The sequence below is a fragment of the Elephas maximus genome, chromosome 6 (genome assembly GCF_024166365.1).
Source record: "Elephas maximus indicus isolate mEleMax1 chromosome 6, mEleMax1 primary haplotype, whole genome shotgun sequence".
NCBI classification, from domain to species: domain Eukaryota; kingdom Metazoa; phylum Chordata; class Mammalia; order Proboscidea; family Elephantidae; genus Elephas; species Elephas maximus.
In genome coordinates this window covers 104964354-104986042 of record NC_064824.1, presented here as the reverse complement: position 1 = coordinate 104986042, position 21689 = coordinate 104964354, and the positions used below count along the sequence as shown (strand labels likewise).

The 21689-nt window shown below is 35.9% G+C and overlaps 1 protein-coding gene across 2 annotated transcripts in view; it reads left to right on the top strand.

The window, feature by feature from the left end:
- Nucleotides 1–21689, top strand: part of NDUFS1 (NADH:ubiquinone oxidoreductase core subunit S1) — a 37987-nt gene that overhangs the window by 5396 nt on the left and 10902 nt on the right. For both annotated transcript variants that reach the window (XM_049887949.1, XM_049887950.1), the window contains 14 exons: nt 362–426; nt 967–1058; nt 3348–3455; nt 5899–5975; nt 6646–6727; nt 6819–6949; nt 7408–7593; nt 12454–12588; nt 13240–13354; nt 14255–14400; nt 14921–15049; nt 16327–16456; nt 19166–19326; nt 21071–21225. In XM_049887949.1, coding sequence (XP_049743906.1) covers nt 366–426; nt 967–1058; nt 3348–3455; nt 5899–5975; nt 6646–6727; nt 6819–6949; nt 7408–7593; nt 12454–12588; nt 13240–13354; nt 14255–14400; nt 14921–15049; nt 16327–16456; nt 19166–19326; nt 21071–21225 — 1708 coding nt within the window. In that variant the 5' untranslated portion in view covers nt 362–365. The remainder of the gene's footprint in view (nt 1–361; nt 427–966; nt 1059–3347; nt 3456–5898; nt 5976–6645; nt 6728–6818; nt 6950–7407; nt 7594–12453; nt 12589–13239; nt 13355–14254; nt 14401–14920; nt 15050–16326; nt 16457–19165; nt 19327–21070; nt 21226–21689) is intronic.

Below are 21689 nucleotides of genomic sequence, written 5' to 3'. Positions count from 1 at the left end.
CATAGCGCTTAACCACTACGCCACCAGGGTTTCCATTTTACTATATGGTAGTGTTTAAGTTTGATTATTTCTTTATAGTTAAAACAACAAAACTGGCCTTCAACTTAGAAGGCCCAAGTTTATATACTCACTGCTCCTTTTTAGCTCCTTGACATTGTACTAGTTAGTTAATGTCTCTGAGACTAACTATATAGATACTCATCTATAGAATTTGAGGAAAAAAATCAAGACTTGTGAGTATTCAATGACAGTGTATGTGAAGTGCTTTAAAAAATACTGTAAGAAACATAAAATATTACCAAAAAGCTGATAATTAGTTTTTCCCTTGTAATAATATAAGTTTTCTTTGCTTTATTTTCAGCAATATGATAAGGATACCTCTAAGAAGGGCCTTGGCAGGCCTTGCTAAGTCTCCTAAAGGATGTGGTGAGTATTTTTTTAGATTTGTGTTTGTGGGCACTAGACGTTATATCTTTGTAAATTCTTAGGTCTATAGAATGCTTCTTAAAAGACTCCAAAGCCATAATTAGTTTTACATAAAAATAGAAACAAATGAAGCAAGTTGAATAGGATAATTTTCAAAATATAGCTTTACATTAAGCGGTTTACAGAAATTATAGAATAGGAAGTAGTAAGGACTGCCCATCAGTGCCAAAATGGAAAAGGCACAATCATTCTCCTTTTGAAAAGCAGCCTTCCCATGAAGTGGTATTAAAAGTTTCAAAGCAAACTATGGATTAAAAGTAGACAGCCATATTCTGTTTGATATTCAGTATTGAAAAGCTTTTTTCCAATTCAGTATTTTAAGTTTGCATCTAACGAACTAGAGGGGAATACTATAAAATAAAAATGTTAAGGTTGTAAATTTTAAGCAGTTAAATTTTGCTAAGCCACTATAATAAATTCAACTCTATTAATTTGTTTTCTACCTCAATTTTCCCCCACCTTAATATTTTTGATGGTCAGTTCGTGCAACTTCCACAGCAGCAAGCAACTTGATTGAAGTATTTGTGGATGGTCAGTCTATCATGGTGGAACCAGGAACTACTGTCCTCCAAGTAGGCATATGTTGTTTATTTTTGTGTATGTGTCTGTTTGTTTTTAATACTGATTTATTTACCTTATGCTGTTTATTATTTCCTTCTAAATTTTTCAAGAATTGCTGATAAATGCTCCAAAAAGAACTATAAGTAGCAAAAAAGTATGATTTTAAGCCTTGGCATTGCAAAGTGAATTACTCACCTATTTTTTGGCATTCTTCTTTCTACTTCTGCCTTCCAAATGAGTGCCCATTAAGAAATTTGAAGTTACATAAAATGAATTATTACTTGCTTTGGGTAGGTTTGGAGCCCTGGTGGCACAGTGGTTAAAGAGCTCGACTGCTAACCAAAAGGTGGGCAGTTTGAATCCACCAGCTACTCCTTGGAAAACCCTTTGGCCAGTCCAACTCACTGTAAGTTGCGATCGACTCGATGGCAACAGATTGGGTTTTTCGGTTTTGAGGTAAGTTTATGAAAAAAAGAAACCTTTACTGTGGGCCTGCTTGATGCTTTTCATGTTCATGTGGCCTTTTTATTTTAAGCAACATTTCTGTGAATGTGCCCTACAACGCACGTAAACGGAGGGTCATGCCTTCTTGAGTTCATGCCCTAAACATTTAATTTCTCCCAATTACTCCAGAAATAGCTAACTTGGTCGAGAAGGGATGACTTGTTCCATTTGCAAGTTACCGGAGAACTTAAGGCTCTTTGTTCATTCCAGCATTTCTAGGCATAGACATGTAAACAATAAATATAACACTATTTGTAAACAATAAATACATAACGAGAGTATGTTCAAGGTATAGTGGACAGTATTTTAGGGTGTGCAAACAGTTAAATGCAAGGCTGGCGGTTTGAGTACACCCAGAGGCATCTCAGAAGAAATACCTGATGATTTACTTTTGAAAAATCAGCCATTGAAAACACTATGGAGCATAGTTCTACTCTGACAAACATGGGGTTGCCACAAGTCAGAATTTACTTGACAGCATCTGGTAGAAAGAGATATCAGAGACATCTCGGGTGATCTCTGAGAAAATTTTAAAAGATGTATAAGCGTTTATATGTAGATAAAGAGGGCTGTACCTTTCTTACAGAACAATAATTAGCTGAGGCAAATAGCCTACACATGCAGGTGCCTACTTAAGAGTCTGAAGCTTGGAGAAGTAGAGGGCTGTCAGGACTTCGGATGAAATTTGAACATTATCATCATAATGTGAGCTAGTATAAAGGCTGGGACAACGTCTGTCTTATTCACTGCTATACCACTGCACCTAGTACATAACCCCCCTCCCCACACACACAAAAAAAAAACAAACCCTTTGTTGTGGAGTTGATTCCAACTGATGGCGACCTAGCACATAAAAAAAAAAAAAATTTTTTTTTTTTAGCGCATAAAAAAAGCGCTAAATACATATTTACTAACTCAAGGAAACACTGGCAGTGTGGTGATTAAGAGCTATGGCTGCTAACCAAAAGGTTGGCAGTTTGAGTCCATAGCACGCCTTGGAAACCCTGTGGGGCAGTTCTTCCCTGTCATATCAGGTCACAGTGATTCGGAATCGACTCTATGGCAGCGGGTTTGGTTTGGTTTTGGTGTATATAGTTAAAACATTGGAATTTGCTGAGATTGCGTTAGAGTTAGGGCTGTGAACAAAAGAACTAACTGTAGAGGGAATTCACGATTATACACGAAAGGAGGAGTCTCTTGGCATTGGAGCGGGTAGAGGTGATAATTGGTAGAGCTGAACACTAATCCCTCTCACAGGCAAACAAGAGCCGGGAAGATTTCAGTCACAGTGAGAGTATGAGTCCTAGGTGAGGTATATGGAAACAAGGATATGGTGTCTCAAGATAGAACTAGATCACAGGCAGCTAGACCAGGTAAAATAGTCTCTAATGCAAAATAGGAAAGCTCAGCAAAAAGGAAGTCCAGGTTTGAAACCACTGGGGCAGAGTTTGAGGGGGAAGCCTTTGTGTACAATTGCTCAAAGTGGATATCGGGAGTCAAGCCTTCAGCATGGTCTGAAGATACTTTATCCAGTTTCTTTCGCATAAGGTGTGAACGTGCTAAGCATCCTTAGAGAAGCGGCTGCAGACCAGATAGAGGCTGGAATAAAGAGCAGAGAAGGAAGGAGGGAAGTCTCCTCAGGGACCGAAGTAAAATGGACGAAGATTTAAAAACTTATAGATTGGAGTGATAAGTGGGGGCAGCGTCATTTTTTTTCCTGGGTTTTAGGCAAGAACAAACGTGAGGTAGGTTAGGTCCTTCTAATGTAATTTTTTTTTTTTAACTTTGTCTTCTAGGCTTGTGAAAAGGTTGGCATACAGATCCCTCGATTCTGTTACCATGAAAGATTGTCTGTTGCTGGAAACTGCAGGATGTGCCTTGTTGAAATTGAGAAAGCTCCTAAGGTACTTGATACCTAAAATTCCACACCATGCTGTAGAAGGTAGAAAATTTTAAATCTTGGAGCAAACTAGAATCAATATTGTTGTAGTGCTATATGGTTACTTATACTTCTAAATGTAATATTTTTTGTTTGTTTGAGTCTCTTCATTTCAGAACTGGAAACGCATTGATGAAAGTGCTTTGTAAGTGCAAGTGTCATATAATTGTGTAGGTTTAAAATTAGAGGTGACTTATAGCTGTCAGTATTTTCAAATGATGATACGGCAAACAAGCAGGATATGGATTTGCCAGGTAGCACGTTAGAAGTGCTTGCTTATCTTGTACCATTTTCACTAGCAAAGTGTTGCAGTAAAGAGGTTTACTTTCACTTTTTTGTTTGTTTTTTATTATAAAATATACATAACATGAAATTTACCATTTTAGGCTATTTTGTGTCTATATTTCCGTGGCGTTGACCACATTTATAATATTGTGTAGTCATCACTACTTATTTACAGATTTTTTATCATCCAAAACAGAAACTACACCCATTAAACAGTAACTACTGATTACCCTTTTCCCTCACTCCCTAGTTACCTGTATTCTACTTTCTATGAATTTGCCTTTTTTTAGGTATCTCATGTAAGTGGAATCATGTAATATTTGTCCTTTTGTGTCTGGCTTATTTTGTACAGGACGTCTCCTAGGGTCGTCCATGTTGTAGCACGTATTAGAACTTCGTTCCTTTTTATGGCTGCATAATAGTCCACTGAAAGCATGTACCACATTTTGTTTATCCATTCATTTGTTGCTGGGCGCTTGAGTTGTTTCCACCTTTTGGCTATTGGGAATAATGCTGCTATAAACATTTGTGTACAAGTATTTGTTTGGGTCTCTATTTTCAGTTCTTTTGGGTATACCCTAAGAGAGGAATTGTTTGGTTATAAGGTAATTCTATTTTTAATTTTTTTGAAGGACCACTAAACTGTTTTCCACAGTTACTGCACCAGCAATGCATGAGGGTTCCAGTTTCTCCACATCCTTGCCAATACTCATTATTTTCCATATTTTTGGTGATAGACATCCTAGTAGGTGTGAAGTGGCATCTCATTGAGGTTTTGATTTGCATTTCCTTAATGACTAATGATGTTGAACATCTTTTCATGTTCTTGTTGGCCGTTTGTATAACCTCTTTGGAGAAATGTCTGTTTAAGTCCTTTGCCCGTTTTTAAATTGGTTTTGGTTTTTGTTATAGAGTTATAAGAGTTCTTTAATATAAAGAGTTATTTAATATTCTAGATATTAAACCCTTATCTGTATGGTTGCCAAATATCTTCTCCCATTCTGTGGGTTGTTTCTTTACTTTCTTGGAAAAGCCCTTTGATATACCAAAGTTCTGAATTTTGATAAAATCTATTTTATCTGCTTTCTTCTTTGTTCATGTTCTTGGTGTCATAAATTCATTGTCAAAAACAAGGTCTTAAAGCTTTACCCCTGTGTTTTCTTCTAAAAGTTTTATGGTTTTAGTTCTTGTCTTTAGATCTCTGATCCATATTGACTTAATTTTCGTATATGGTATATGTATGGGTCCAACTTCATTCTTTTGCATGTAGAAATCCAGTTGCACCAGCACCATTTATCAAAGAGACTATTCTTTCCCCATTGAATGGACTTAGCACCTTTGTTGAAAATCAATTCCTTATAGATATGTGGGTTATTTTTGGATTCTCAGTTCTATTGTATTGGTTTATATGTCTGTTCCTCTATGAATACCACAATGTTTTGATTACGGTAACTTTGTGTTACATTTTGTAATCAGGAAATGTGAGTCCTGCTTTGTCGCTCTTTTCCAATATTGTTTTGACTATTTGGGGCCCTTGCAATTTCATATAAATTTGAGGGTTGGCTTTTCCACTTCTGCAAGGAAGGTTGCAATTTAGATAGGTGTTGCGTTGAACCTGTAGATAGGTTTGGACAATATTGACGTCTTAATACTAAGTCTTCCAGTCTATAAACATGAGATGTCATTCCATTTATTTGAGTCTTTAATTTCTTTGAGCAATGTTTTACAGTTTACAGATCTTTTGCCTCCTTGCTTAAATTTATTCCTAAGTATTTTATTCTTTCTGATACTTTGCTTTCACTTTAATTGCGTTTTGATTTATGGAATTTTAATTCAGTAGTACCTGCTGATCAAAGCAGTTATTTAATATCCTGCTTCAGAACTTCTTATAAAGGAATATTAGAATAAACTTAAGAAGTAAGATTTATTTATTATTATGAGAAATGAAAAATGCCAGATTGTCATATTATGAATATGAGTGAAAATTTTAAAACATTTGTTTAGAAAAATACTATATTCTTTGCTTGTTTTTAAACTATAACGTAATGTTTTTATGTATTGGGTTGCTTATAACTAAAGGTAAATGATACAAATACTTACAGGTTTTTCTATTGAAATTCCAGGTTGTAGCTGCTTGTGCCATGCCTGTAATGAAGGGTTGGAATATCCTGACCAACTCAGAGAAGTCTAGGAAAGCCAGGTACTTTGTTATTACTCCATGTAGTGATCTTTCTTAGAGCAGAAAATTGTGCCTTTCAGCATTTAGACCTTCCCAGAGGTCAGGAATTCGTTATCAGATTCTGAAGAAATTGGTGTGTTTAACTTCTAGGGGCAGTGGAAGTGAGTGCAGACAATAAAAAAAAAATAGAGGAGGTCATATCAGAAGTTTGTGGTACTGAGCCTAAAATGGGATCAGCAGCGAAAACCTTTGTTCAGCAACTTGCTCAGTTTTTGACAGACAATGAGTCTGGGCCTTAATGAGCTCAGAATATTGCAGTGGTATGCTGGGGAGAGTGATTTAATCCTTCATTGCACAGATTGTGTTTACTTGTTTGGGCTTTGCATTCATGTGTATTTATTTTATTTTGAATTAATGTGAATACTTGCTGAGGACAATTCAGAAATTTTTGTATTGTTAAAAGTTACAGATTCTCTAATGAGGTTTTATTCTAGACTCCTGTAAATATTTTAAGATTTTGGTTGATACTATCAGGTTAATAGTTACCTTGGAATTTTTTATAATAAATGTAAAATCAGTACTAACAATATAAGAGAGCATCCATTTGTGAAGATTATTTATATAACCTATACGTAAATCACTTTAAATACCAGCAATTTATATCATTTATATATTACGATTTTCCATACAGAGAAGGTGTGATGGAGTTCTTACTAGCAAATCACCCACTGGACTGTCCTATTTGTGACCAGGGAGGTGAATGTGATCTACAGGTACATAGTCTTATTTTGTAAATCTTTTTGGTTGTCTCAAGTTTTAATTTCAATAGCAGCATTAGATTGACTCTTTCATAATCTAATTAAGGACCAGTCCATGATGTTTGGAAGTGATAGGAGCCGATTTTTAGAGGGGAAACGTGCTGTGGAGGACAAGAACATTGGGCCGTTGGTAAAGACCATTATGACTAGATGTATACAGTGTACTCGCTGCATCAGGTAAGTTTTTGTTTTCTTTCTTTCTCTCCCTTCTGGAGTATCAGTCAGTATTACACTTATTTACACAGTTTGGTGGTATAGCAACAATGGAAGTGATGATACCTTTGGTTTAGTAGGATTTTAAAAAATTTTTTTTCAGAAACAATAAAATGGAATAAGTTGTTCACTTTCAGTTAATACCACTTCAGTTGCGTGTAAAAGTAATAATTTGCAAACACTCATTTTGTGTGGACTTGGTGAGCTGTATGTGTATGATTTGTGTACTTTCTGCATGCATATTATACCTCAGTTTTAAAAAAAAAGCAAACATGACATTATTTTTGATTCATGACAGCTCACCATAGAAAATATCCATGTCTTTTTAGTGTTTTGAAAATCACTACGTCTTTATGATCGTGAATAGGGAAGGAGGAATTTTGATAGATTCTATCACTTGACAGTACGTTTTTATCTTCCAGGTTTGCTAGCGAGATTGCAGGAGTAGATGATTTGGGAACAACAGGCAGAGGAAATGATATGCAAGTTGGCACATACATTGAAAAGATGTTCATGTCAGAGCTGTCTGGGAATATCATTGATATCTGCCCTGTAGGTGCCCTGACCTCTAAGCCCTATGCCTTCACTGCCCGGCCCTGGGAAACAAGGTAGTCATTGTATTTTTTGATAGATTGTTTATTTGTCCTTAATTCCTTACTCTCAGAAAAACTTAAGGGTCATTTTCTTCCTGAGTTCTAATTGTTTTGATTAGCCAAGTTTGTATTTGTTTGCTTTATACAAAATCCTCTAAATGGAAGATAAGCAGTTAGATTGAAGGATAGGATGAACCTGTGCAAATTTATTGTAGTTTTCTTAGAAATTAATTCCCTAGTACTTAACCGACAAAATGATTTTATTCATCTGTTTTTTCAAGAAGTAAAATAATTCCGATTTCTTAACTTACAGCCTCCTCTTATTGTATATTGTTTTCAACCATGTAAATACATCACACTTTATTTGACCGATTCCCTATTATTGGCATTTAGCATGTTTCTATTTCCTTATCATTACAAGTCTGTGATAAATATTGCTCTTCTTAAGTTCTTTATACATCTCTGATTCTTCCTTGAAATTAAACCAAGAAATGGAATAGGTAGATGCAATAGGTATGAATATTTTTAAGATTCTGGAAACACATCATCACCCAATTGCCCTCCAATTTTAAACTCCCACCAAAGTATGTGAGAGTATCTCAGAACTCCAGGCTTTAAACCGTATATTTATGTATGCTTGCATTAGATTACTAACCTAAAGGTTGGTGGCTCAAACCTTCCCAGTGGTGCTACAGAAGAAAGGCTTGGCCACTTGCTTCCATGAAGATTACAGCCAAGAAAACCCTATGGCAATGGGGTTTTTTAATCTTGTTTAATTTATATAGCAAAAGAATTTAAAGTAGGGGATGGAGTAAGCATTGTGAAAGAGAAAGTAAATAACTGATAAGTTTCAAAAGAAAGATTTTTTTTCCATTTCTTTTAATATTATTATAACATTATATAACTGAAAATGGTTTTTACCTCCAAAAGCCGACTGCTCTAAAATAATTATACCTTAGTAACATTAAGATTGGTGGAGAAGGGTAAAGCTTTTCCTCATCTTCAGCTTAAACTGTGAAACAAAATAGCCTAATCTTCTAAGTTTACCATAAAAAAAAAAGAACAAAACAAATTTATAACTCAAAAAACAGCTTAATTTTTTACTGGAGAAAACAGCCACTATATCCCCATGTACACATAAGTGTATTTATATAGACTTGTATGTTAACCCACATTTACCTTTTCCAGTGCTTTTAATTTTTTTTTTGTGGATTTGGAACTGAACAGAAAATTTCAAAGGGTCTCTCGAGAAGACAAAGTAAAGTATTATAAAGACATGTGCAAAGAGCTGGAGATGGAAAACCAAAAGGGAAGAACACGCTCGGCATTTCTCAAGCTAAAAGAACTGAAGAAAAAATTCAAGCCTCGAGCTGCAATAGTGAAGGATTCCATGGTGAAAATATCAAACGACACAGAAAGCATCAAAAGAAGATGGAAGGAATACACAGAGTCATTATACCAAAAAGAATTCGTCGATATTCAGCCATTCCAAGAGGTGGCATATGATCAGGAACCGATGGTACTGAAGGAAGAAGTCCAAGCTGCTCGGAAGGCATTGGTGAAAAACAAGGCTTCAGGAATTGATGGAATATCAATTGAGATGTTTCAACAAACAGATGCAGCACTGGAGGTGCTCATTCATCTATGCCAAGAAATATGGAAGGTAGCTTCCTGGCCAACTGACTGGAAGAGATCCATATTTATGCCTATTCCCAAGAAAGGTGAGCCAACTGACTGTGGAAATTATAGAACAATATCATTAATATCACATGCAAACAAAATTTTGCTGAAGATCATTCAAAAATGGCTGCAGCAGTATATCGACAGGGAACTGCCAGAAATTCAGGCCAGATTCAGAAGAGGACGTGGAACCAGGGATATCATTGCTGATGTCAGATGGATCCTGGCTGAAAGCAGGGAATACCAGAAGGATGCTTACCTGTGTTTTATTGACTATGCAAAGGCATTTGACTGTGTGAATCATAACAAACTATGGATAACACTGCGAAGAATGGGAATGCCAGAACACTTAATTGTGCTCATGAGGAACCTTTACATAGATCAAGAGGCAGTTGTTTGGCCAGAACAAGGGGATACTGATTGGTTTAAAGTCAGGAAAGGTGCGCGTGAGGGCTATATTCTTTTACCGTACCTATTTAATCTGTATGCTGAGCAAATAATCCGAGAAGCTGGACTATATGAAGAAGAACGGGGCATCAGGATTGGAGGAAGACTCATTAACAACCTGCGTTATGCAGATGACACAACCTTGCTTACTGAAAGTGAAGAGGACCTGAAGCACTTACTAATGAAGATCAAAGACCACAGCCTTCAGTATGGATTACACCTCAACATAAAGAAAACAAAAATCCTCACAACTGGACCAATGAGCAACATCTTGATAAACGGAGAAAAGATTGAAGTTGTCAAGGATTTCGTTTTACTTGGATCCACAATCAACAGCCATGGAAGCAGCAGTCAAGAAATTAAAAGATGCATTGCATTGGGCATATCTGCTGCAAAGGACCTCTTCAAAGTGTTGAAGAGCAAAGATGTCACTTTGAAGACTAAGGTGCGCCTGACCCAAGCCATGGTATTTTCAATCACATCACATGCATGTGAAAGCTGGACAATGAATAAGGAAGACCGAAGAAGAGTTGATACCTTTGAATTGTGTTGTTGGCAAAGAATATTGAGTATACCATGGACTGCCAAAAGAACAAACAAATCTGTCTTGGAAGAAGTGAGGCCAGAATGCTCCTTAGAGGCAAGGATGGTGAGACTGCATCTTACATACTTTGGACATGTTCTCAGGAGGGATCAGTCTCTGGAGAAGGGCATCATGCTTGGCAGAGCACAGGGGTCAGTGGAAAAGAGGGAAGACCCTCAACGAGGTGGATTGAGACAGTGGCTGCAACAATGAGCTCAAGCATAACAACAACTGTAAGGATGGCGCAGGATTGGGCAGTGTTTCGTTCTGTTGTGCATAGGAACCGACTCGACGGCACCTAACAACAACAACAACTGATACCATTTCCTTTCAGCCTGAAAGTCTACCTTTAAAATTTCTTTTAAGGCAGGTCTGTTAGCAACAAATTCTCTTAGTTTTTATTTATATGGGAATGTCTTTATTTTGCCTTTGGTTTTGAGGAGTAGTTTTGCTGGATAAGGAATTCTTGGGTGATAGATTTTTTTTCTTTTGTCCGTTGGAATATATCATCCCACTGCCTTTTGACTTCTATTGTTTCTGATGAGAAGTTAGCCTTTAATCTTATTGATGCTCCATTCTATGTGATAAGTCATTTATATCTTCCTGCTGTTGGATTTGCAACTTGTTTTTCACTTTCAGTATTTTAACTGTAATATATCTAAATGTGAATCTGTTTGTATTTATCCTGCCTGGGGTTCAGTGAGTGGGTGTGTAGAGTCATAGTTTTTGTTTTAATCAAATTTGAGATGTTTTCAGCCATTATTTCTTCAATTTTTTATTCTGTCCCATTCTCTCCTCTCCTTTTGGGACTCCTCTAATGGATATGTTAGTATGCTTGATGTCGTCCTACAGGTATCTGAGGTGCTATTCGTTTTTCTTAAATCTTTTTTCCTCACTGTTTTCAGATTGGATGATTTCTCTTGATCTCTCTTCAAATTACTGATTCTGTCTTTAGCCATCTCAAATTTGCTGTTGAGGCCCTGTAGTAAATTTTTTTTATTTCAGTCATTGTACTTTTCACTTTAGAATTTCTGTTTGGTTCTTTTTATTATTTCTGTATCCTTAATATCTACTTGATGATTCGTGGTTGTCATACTTCCCCTTTAATTCTTTAAACATGGTTTTCTTTAAACCTTTGGACATATTTTAATATTCTTGTTTTTATTTGTAAGCATGGCTTCTTAGGGGTTGCCCTTGTGTTTGCATTGCTTAGTAGTCAGACAATGATGGGATAGAAATTGTGCTCAAGCACCAGTAAGGCTTTCATTCTCTACCAGTGGCTCTGTTGTGGACAGAGGAGCACCTTGAAAGTTCAGGCTGTTTTCAGGTCTGTCCAGCTTTTCTTTCCTCTGGGCCCTTACTTATTAAGTCTCAGTGTTGTGTAGGAGTATGCGAATAGCTTGGGCCCTCTCTGGTCTCAGCTGAGCATACTGTGCATAGCCTCAGCTAGGAATGCTTACCCCAGCTACGACTACAGCCTTAGACTAGTACATCCTTGGCTGTCTCCTCAGCTCGCCAACTCCTGAAATATCACTTCCACACAGTTTGTTGCAAATCAAGTGCATCTTCATCTGCAGCAGAGAAGCTCCCTGTCTTTACAGCCTGCTGCAACCTGTTAGAGCTCTAGGCTTAGCTGGGGGTTGAGGTCAATAGGAGTAGCCCCAAGCCAAAATAACACAGATTTCCACTGTTCTTACCTGAAATTCAGCAGTTTTTCATGCATAAAAGCTTCTCAGGTTGTTGTATGCCTTTGGTAAATTTCTGAAGCACTCAAATGATTATTTTTGTCAATTTCGTCCAGCCATTTTTTTTTACTTTTTGCAGAGGTTTGCCAAGTTCCTTATTTGGCCATAGCCATAAGTCCTGCCCTTCTTATTTATTTTGATACTCAAATTGTCCTAGATTTGACCGTTTTAGGTCCCTACAAACTGGCTTCTGTGTCAGGTAGCAGTTTTTAAGAGTTCATGTCTGCATCAGGGGTTTATGTGATGCCTTCAAATATGCAGATACACTTTTTTATTGCTAATTCCTATGACCTGTTATTTTTAGAAATTCAGAAAAGGAAGTAATTGTACTATTTTTTTTTTAACCAGCTTATAGAAACTTTTCTACTTATTCCCCAAATCAGTATAATAAACGTATGTGCTTGTTTTCCCCTTTTTCAGAAAGACAGAATCCATTGATGTAATGGATGCAGTTGGGAGTAATATTGTGGTAAGCACAAGAACTGGAGAGGTGATGAGGATTTTGCCCAGGATGCATGAGGACATTAATGAAGAGTGGATCTCTGATAAAACTAGGTATATGTTATTGTTTTCCCTGGCTTTTGCAATTAATTTAAAGGTGATTTTATCATTCTTTTAATTTTAAAGAACTATCGTTTATATTTGCAGATTAGTTAATAAATACAGACTTGAAATTTGGACTTTATATGGAGAATTGGGCAATATTAACAGCCGTAGGCTTATCACAGGCTGTTCATATTAACTTGGAGAAAGATCTTTTTTCCCTCATAGATGAATACATTAAAATATTTTCTCAGTTTGTTCATTGGAAAAAAGGAAAAATGTTAGAGTTATGCGCAATATAATTTTGTTAGACTATCCAGAGGTACTCAAGCTTTATAACCGAAAATGATTTGACTTTTCTGGCCCTCAGATTTTTTTGTGTCATAATTTTAAGATCGTTCAGCTTTCTGAAAATAAATTATAGTATAATCAAACTTTTTCAGATGGAGTTTTACTTTTAGGTAATGTTCATAAGATAATCTGTTTATTAGTCCACCTCCCCCCTAAAAAATGGATAAATTTTTTATATCCAGGTGTTTACAATTCTGTTTGACACTTTAACCAATACTGTTTTTAGATGATATTTCTTGTGGACTTTAAACTTGAAAATTATAGTTGCCTCTTTAGAGAGATTCCACAAATGGTATAATTTCTGTTATTTAGATTTGCCTATGATGGGCTAAAACGTCAAAGACTCACCGAGCCAATGGTCAGAAACGAAAAAGGGCTTTTAACCTATACCTCCTGGGAAGATGCACTCTCTCGTGTAGCTGGAAAGGTAAAGAAGTGAAATACAGAATAAGTAGTATTTGCGGTTTTCAAGAAACTGCTTTGCAGTGAAGACAGAGGATGTATGTCTCTACTTTATTCTTACCCAGATTTGATTAAAATTCTTTCATTTCTCATTAATTGAAGCCATATGCCAGACGTCTTGCTAGATGCAGGGATATAACACCAAAAAACCAAACCCGTTGCTGTCGAGTAGAACTGCCCCATAGGGTGTCCAGGGAGTGCCTGGTGGATTTGAACTGCCAACCTTTTGGTTAGCAGCCATAGTTCTTAGCCACTACACCAGCAGGGTTTCCGCAGGGATATAAAGACCACTAAAATATACCCCCACACACACAATCTGGTGAGAAAGAAAGATGCGTAATTAGCAGTTATGCTGCTGTGGGTTGTACAGGGAGTGGTATGAAAGAGAGCATATAGGAGGGGTGCCTGACCAGGATATTAAGGATTCCTTCCTAGAGGAGATAACTACTTAATTAATCAAAGAAGGAGTACTGGCTCACCAGAGCAAAAGTGGAGGAATGGCTTTCCTTTCAGAGAAAAGGAACGTATACAAAAGATTAGAGGGAATGGCAGGTACTTCAGAATAAACTGCATTTCAGGGAACTGTAACTCCAGCCTTTAACCTCTACAGCTCATTTTGGGCCCCTTGGTTCCTAAACATAAAACAAACTGCTTCCCTCCAAGCTAATGTCATTAGCCTTGACCTTTCTATACCTTTGCTTCTTACTTTTTAGGTTGTTTTAGATTGATTTATGATTGGTATAAAACACTTCAGTCAGAAGTTTTTTACTTTTTATGTACTTGAAAGTGATTATCTTCTGAACGGTTCATTGTGGTCTTTGCTGGATGTAGGTTTCCTGGTAATATCCTTTTCATCCATTTCTAGTTGCAGAGTTTTCAAGGCAAGGGTGTAGCAGCAATTGCAGGTGGTTTTGTGGATGCTGAAGCCCTGGTAGCTCTCAAAGATTTACTTAATAGAGTGGACTCTGACACCCTATGTACTGAAGAAGTCTTCCCCACCGCAGGAGCTGGGTGAGAAATATGAAGCTAAGATCTAGGCTTTCTTTCTTTTCTTTTGGTTACAAAGTTGTGTATAATTCACGATATCTGTGGCATTAATGGAAACCCTGGTGGCATAGTGGTTAAGTGCTACAGCTGCTAACCAAAAGGTCGGTGGTTCATATCTACCAGGCGCTCTTTGGAAACTCTATGGGGCAGCTCTACTCTGTCCTATAGGGTCGCTGTGAGTTGGAATTGACTCGACGGCAGTGGGTTTGGTTTGGGATTGGGTATGGCATTAATGACTTATATTGACAACTTGGATTCTCCAACATATTTTACTTTCATGTAGACCAAAATCAAACCAGGAGCCATAGAAAATGGGAGAATCCAGTTGTTTATAAGTATCTGAGACTTTGATATAATTTAAAAATACTTCATTAAAATTTTTTATCTAGGCTTGCAATATATTGGATGACATGAAAATATTTCGTGGATTCTACGAGCGTGTTAGGTTTGAAGTAAACTTGAATTTTATATGTTATATTTCTAGCACAGATTTACGTTCTAATTATCTTCTTAATACTACAATTGCTGGTGTGGAAGAGGCAGATGTTCTCCTTCTGGTTGGTACAAATCCACGTTTTGAGGCACCACTATTTAATGCCAGAATTCGAAAGAGGTTAGTAATGATATTTAGAATTTTAAAAAATATTTGTTTAATACAATTTTTTGTTTTATATGTGAAAAATAACAGCTCCTTCCTAAAAAGTGTTAGTGGGAATGGTACTCCAAAGGGTAATTGGATGGCAATTTCTAACAGCATCCCCCCGGCCCAAGTCTATTTATTTATTTTATTATATTTTTCTTTTGAACTACTTCAAAAACTTACAAAAGAATAGCTTGAAATGTTCTTTGTATACCTTTTACTCAGTATCATCAATTAACATTTTGCCACATTTGCTTAGTTACTTTGTGTGTGTTTGCATACATTTGTGTATATAATATTCTGAATACTTTGAGAGTCAGTTGCAGACATGCCCATTAATACCTAAATACATAGCAGTATGGATTTTCTAAAAACAAGGGCATTGTCTTATATAATCAAGAAATTTGGTATTGAGATATTATTATCTAATCCATAGTTTATATTCACATTTCACCAATTTTCCCATAACTTCTCTTATAGCAGTTTTTTTTTTCCTGTGTAAGCTCTCATCTGGAGTCCTGCATTGCAGTCAGTTTCATGAGTCCCTTGAATCCCCTTTTTTTTTTTTGACATTTTTTGAAGAATATAAGCCGATTATTTTGTAGAATGCCTCTCCATCTTTTTTTGTTTATACCTTAATGACTTATGAATAGGGTGACATTATAATTTGGTATCCAAACTGGGACACATGAGAGTGAAAGGGGGAGTTACTAATTACTTTAGGATAACAGATATAAACTAGATAAACTAGAATATATGGTTCCCACACTTTTAACTGTTTTTGGAGGAGGTGGATCAACAGCTCTCTGTCATAGAGAACAAACATGGATGATGTAGTTTATTTTCAGGAACTGTTTGAATAGCCTTAATGGATAATTAACAGATATTGATACTCTCATAAATTTTACAGAATAAGATCTATGGATCATTTATTCCGTAATTGAAGTCTTTGTTTGTAACTGGCTTGTAGTTGGCGTCCTAAAGCAAGTTAATTGATTGAATTGCCTTGGCATGTATTTTTGCAACACTTTATTTCGAAAGGGCATCATCTGTGAATTAAAATCAACAATCGATTTGGTGGTTTTTTTTTTATTTTGAAAGGTACACAATACACAGGATTAAATCTTCTGTGAGTGCTTTTGTGCTTTTAACATTTCGTAATAGTAAATAGATGTAGCACTTGGCCTCGTGAGATCAGTAACTGCTAACTTAGCTATTTAGCTCCACAGACTTTGTTGCTTTTATTTCAGCTGGCTTCATAATGACTTAAAAGTGGCCCTCATAGGCAGCCCAGTGGATCTGACGTACAGATATGACCACCTGGGAGACTCTCCCCAAGTTCTTCAAGACGTTGCTTCAGATGAGCATCCCTTCAGCCAGGTGCTCTCAAGTTAAATGTATCTAATCTTGTTGATTTTCAGTTACTTTTATTTTTTAATTTTTTTATTGTTTTTGTAATAACCGTGATTATTGCTAAAAATTATAGCAATACAGAAATAACGTGAAAGAAAGTAAATTTTAGGGGACAGGAAAGCTGGATGAGTAGAAACGGGGAACCCAAGGTCGAGAAGAGGATGGCGTTGACACGTTGTGAGGTTGGCAACCATTTTCACAAAGCAGCATGTGTATTGTTTAATAAGAATCTAAAGCACAATGGTAAAAAAGTAAATTTTCCCCAAAATCCTACTGCCTCAAAACAATTATTGAGGAAACATTATAATCATCTCTTGATTCACATAAAGAGCAAGGTGAATGGTAGATAGGCAAGGAAACAAAAATGAGATCATATAGTACAGACTATTTTTATTTACCGGGGTTTAATTTTACTTGAAATTAATAGAAATTGAAGTAAAAGTGAAAGAACTGAACTTCAAACTTCAATTAAATCTTTCTTTACTGCAAAAGTAATTATTCCTAAATTTCTGAATGACTTTTTCGTTACCAAGTTCTTTATTTATATTCATTTTGTTGTTGACTAGAGTTTATTGTTTACAGGTTATATTTACAAGAAGGGCACATAGGTGCTCTATTCCTTGAGTTCTTGCCTAATTTAACATGTCTGTTACTGAACATTTTTATTACTGAAGAGATAGACTAGCAGGATATAAAATTCTAGGGTCAACTTTTTGTCCTCTTTGAACTTTGTAGACAGACACTGCTTTTACTGCTTTGTGTTACTGTGGAGAAGGCTGAAGTCATTGTTTATTTCCATGAAATCACACCACCCCATTTTCATTTTTTTCCTGTCTAGATACTTCATCTTTGATTCTTTATCATTGAAATTTAGCAGCTTCATCTGAATCTGTTAATGTGGTTTTCTCTTTTCTAAGGGAGCTTTTCAGTCTGTACCTTTCAGTCCGAAGGTTCAGGATTGTCTTTGTTTTAGGATCTTAATTTTTTGTGGTGATTGTTGAAAAAGTGAGGTGTGTCTGTTTCTCACATAACAAGGAATCTAGAGGTTGGCAGTTGAAGGTGATACAGTTGTCCAAGCATACATTCAAGGAGGAGCCTGCCTCCTTTGTTTTTCAGTGTATTTACTTGCTCATGTGTGTGTACCTGTGGATGTTTCTGTGTGTGAGGGAACATTGTGTGCGCGTTCATGCACCTCCTCATAGTTCCAAGACGCTTGCTTCACTTGCATAGTTGAAAAACAGTTGCTTCACTTACAGCTTCAGGGCTACATTCCAGGGAAAAAGAAACACTAAGGGCCAAAAGGACAAAGTTGCTAAGTCCAACTCCTTAGTTTGTTTCTTTGTTTTGAACAGAAAAACACTCATAATTAAAAGTTTGAAAGTATAAAAAGGTTTTCAGTAAAAACCCTTCTCTTCTTTTTAGTTCCCATCTCTATCCCCCAGAACTTGACCAGCATTCTTAAAGAACATTTTTCTTCTGTCATAGATTTAAATGTTTTTTGTTCCGTTAGTTCTGTTCTCTTTGTTAATAACTCTTACCCATGCAGATAATTGATTTCTCTATCTTTTGTATCTGTCATTGCTAATCATTTTTCATTTGTTCTCTTGTTACATCCAGTTTTGTGTAATTTCCTATAGCCTATATTTTCTTTTTTATACTTCTTGCCCAGTATTTCAAATAATGTTTTATTTTGTGTTGTATTGCTTCTAGAATGGTACTCATCTCTTATCATTGGTTTCTCTTCGAGCTGTTTTCCTGAATTCTGTGATCAGAATCTCCTTTTTTTTTTTAATACTATCTATTGTATCACTTAACTTTTTTTTTAAGTGAGAAAGTGTGTGTTTTCATTTTCTTTGAGGCTTTTGAAGACTTTTTCTGAACTCTTCACATTTCCTTGGGAAACTCTTGTGACGAATGTCCTCCTCCCTTTAATGTTCCTTTCATTCTTTTTCCTGTGTTTTTTTTTTTTTTTTTGTAATATCTACGCATAATTCTTCATGCTGATTCTTTTTTTTTATTATGATTCATTTTGGGGGGCAGCTATTGGAGAATAATATAGGGGATGGGCAGGAGAATGAACTATGTCTATGGCTTTGCTTCTTATTTGTTATTTTGACCGCCCTTCACTCCTTTGCTCTTGGGATGCATTCCCCTTAATTTTTGGCATTCAGAAATTTACTATGGTTTTGAGCAAACTCTTAAAGTTAGAGGTCCTCTGCATTGTGATTTAGTGATTATTGCTTCCCCTGCTTCCTCCTCTTTGTCTGGGGGTGGTGGGCACATAGATAGGAGACAGTAGGCGTGGTACGTCAGCACGGTGTCTCCCATTCTTCAGTACCATCCGAGTCTCTGTAGGGACATTCCCAGTTTTTCTGTGACCTGCCTATAGTCTTTCTGACCAAAGGATATTTGGGTAGTATTTCTCAGTACTTTTTAAAAAATATATTCTGTATGATACTCATTCAGCCATTTCACAGTAGCATTGGCAAGATGTTTTTTGATTAAAATGATACTAAATCTGGTTCTCTGTATGACTGTATGTTGACTAGCAAATCAAAGACATGTTCATGTTAGACCTAAAATTTGGGGTATACTATAAATATAAATTTGATTAGGTTTATTTTACTTGTAATATTTCTAAGTGAAAATCCTTTTTTTTTTTTTTTTTTTCAATAGGTCCTAAAGGAAGCTAAAAAACCAATGGTGGTTTTAGGGAGTTCTGCACTTCAGAGAAATGACGGTGCTGCAATCCTTGCGGCTGTTTCCAGCATTGCACAAAAGATTCGGACAAGCAGTGGTGTTGCTGGTGATTGGAAAGTTATGAATATTCTTCACAGGTTTGTTGAGTAATTTTTTAATACTAAAATTCAAGTAATTTTGTATGTGCTCCTGATACCCTGTTTTTAGATTTGTAAGCAGTATCACTGTAATTGCATATGTGAAACAAATCTTTTTTTACTCTCTTGAGGACCCAAGATAATAAATAATATTAAAAATATGTAAAATAACACTGAGTGTTGAAGAGAAAGTGAATGCTTAAAAATCTTTATCAACCAGTGTGCTAGGTGGCACAGATGGTTTGGAAATTGCAATAAAGATCTTGCCGGTACAGATAGATAGTTTTACTTCTTTCTTTCTAATGTGAGTGCCTTTTACCGCTTTTTCTTGCCAAATTGCCCTGTTTAGAAGAATCTTCAGTATAGTGTTGAATAGAAGTGGTAAGAGTAGAGATCCTTGTCTTGCTCCTGATTTTAGGAGGAAAGCATTTGGCGTTAGGTGTGGGTTTTTCATAGATGGCCTTTCTCAAGTCCAAGAAGTTCCCTTGTATTCCTAGTTTGTTAGTGTTTCTTCATGAAAGGGTGTTGGATTTGTCCAAGGTATTTTTTGCATCTAATGAGATGATCACGTGGTTTGTTTTTATCCTCTATTCTATTGATATGGCATATTGCATTGATTTTTCAGAGGTTAAAGCAACCATGCATTCCTGGGAAAAATCCTACTTGGTTAGTGTGTAATTCTTATCTTCATTATAATAAATACTTATGAAAAACATAATTGTCTGCCCCTTTCCGTTTGCTTAGTCCTCCATCCTTTGTTAGTTTTTTTTTTTTTTTTTTTTACAGTCAACTTCTTGCTATATTTCTTTTTTTATGAGAAAACTGATTTAACCTGTCACTGGATGAAAGAAAAGGCAGTCTTGCAAGCTTTTTCATTATCTTCTCTATATGAAGCCATTGCTCTTAAAAGGGTTTAGTCCATTGGTCATATATCAGGAAAATATATTTTTGGGAAAAGCAAAACAGACCTGTGTGTCAATCTGAACAAATCATAGCAGGGGTGATTCAGCCCAACCATTCCTTTTCACTCCCAGTAAGTAACTAGAGAGAGAGTTTGAGAGCAGCAGCATCTCGTAGGGGAGTAGGAGTTGCTTTGACCCTCCGTCCTCGCTTAAATAGGTACAAGACCAGCTAGCTTTGTACACAGTATGGGCTTAGAATGGCTTGTCACTTACTGGAAAGATGATGCTAGCAGACTAGACCAAAAAACTCTGACGTCCAAAGTATAGTTATTTCAGACCTTTTCCTTAAAAGATTGTTTTTTTGCTTAAGATAATATATATTCATAGAAAAAAAAATGTGTAAGGATGTACACCAGTGTACTAACTATAGCTTTCTTTGAATTATTATGTTATTTATATTTAAATTTCTTGCCCAATTTTGGTTTTCAAAATTATCTGATTTTTCTCTAATGAATATTGTATGTGTTTTATCTTATTGTGTTGAATGAGAGTCATCTTAAGACAATAGCAGTTGGCTTAAAGTTTCAAGAATTATTGTGTTAAATATTATATTATGATGAGACAGTAGCCTAAACATCTTAGATCTTGGTTCAGCATTCTCAAAACAATAAAAGACCTGCTACTACTGATTCTGACATCAATTTTAAGTGGGTAAGAAAAGAGAGTGAAAGTCTTTGATAGCATTAAATGGAAAATAGGCTAGGTATCATTCTAAGAATCCCATTTATGTTTTTATATTGAAAACACTGCAACTATGCTAAAATTCCATAATTGCTGTACAGGATTGCAAGCCAGGTAGCTGCTTTGGACCTTGGCTATAAACCTGGGGTGGAAGCAGTTCGAAAGAACCCTCCCAAAGTGCTGTTTCTCCTAGGAGCAGATGGAGGTTGTATCACTCGACAGGATTTGCCAAAGGATTGTTTCATTATTTATCAAGGTAAGAACCACCTGTAACACTCCAAACAGAAGAGACTAGTACATCATGTATATTGGAAAACTGTTCTGCAGTATACTTAGTGGACCAGATATTTTCCATTCAGGAATTACCAAAACATTTTTCTTTAACTAAATTTTAGGTTTTATTAACTACATAGTGGGTATTGCTATGAAGAATTATTACCTGATGTTATTTAATGACAAAATTAGAAGCTACTTAAATGCCCACTGATAGTAATGGTCAAATTATGGTTATTTATACAATGGAGTATTATATAGGTGTTAAAATTCAACTTTTCAAAGAATGTTTAATGTTTTTATACAATCAGGAAAAGCAGTTTTATGTAAACATATTTTAAAAAGGTAAAAAAAATCACTTAAATTCTAGAAGAAAATCAGATTATTTCTATATGGCAAAATTTAGAGCTTAAGAAAACAAATCCAAATTAGCATTATCTTGGGAGA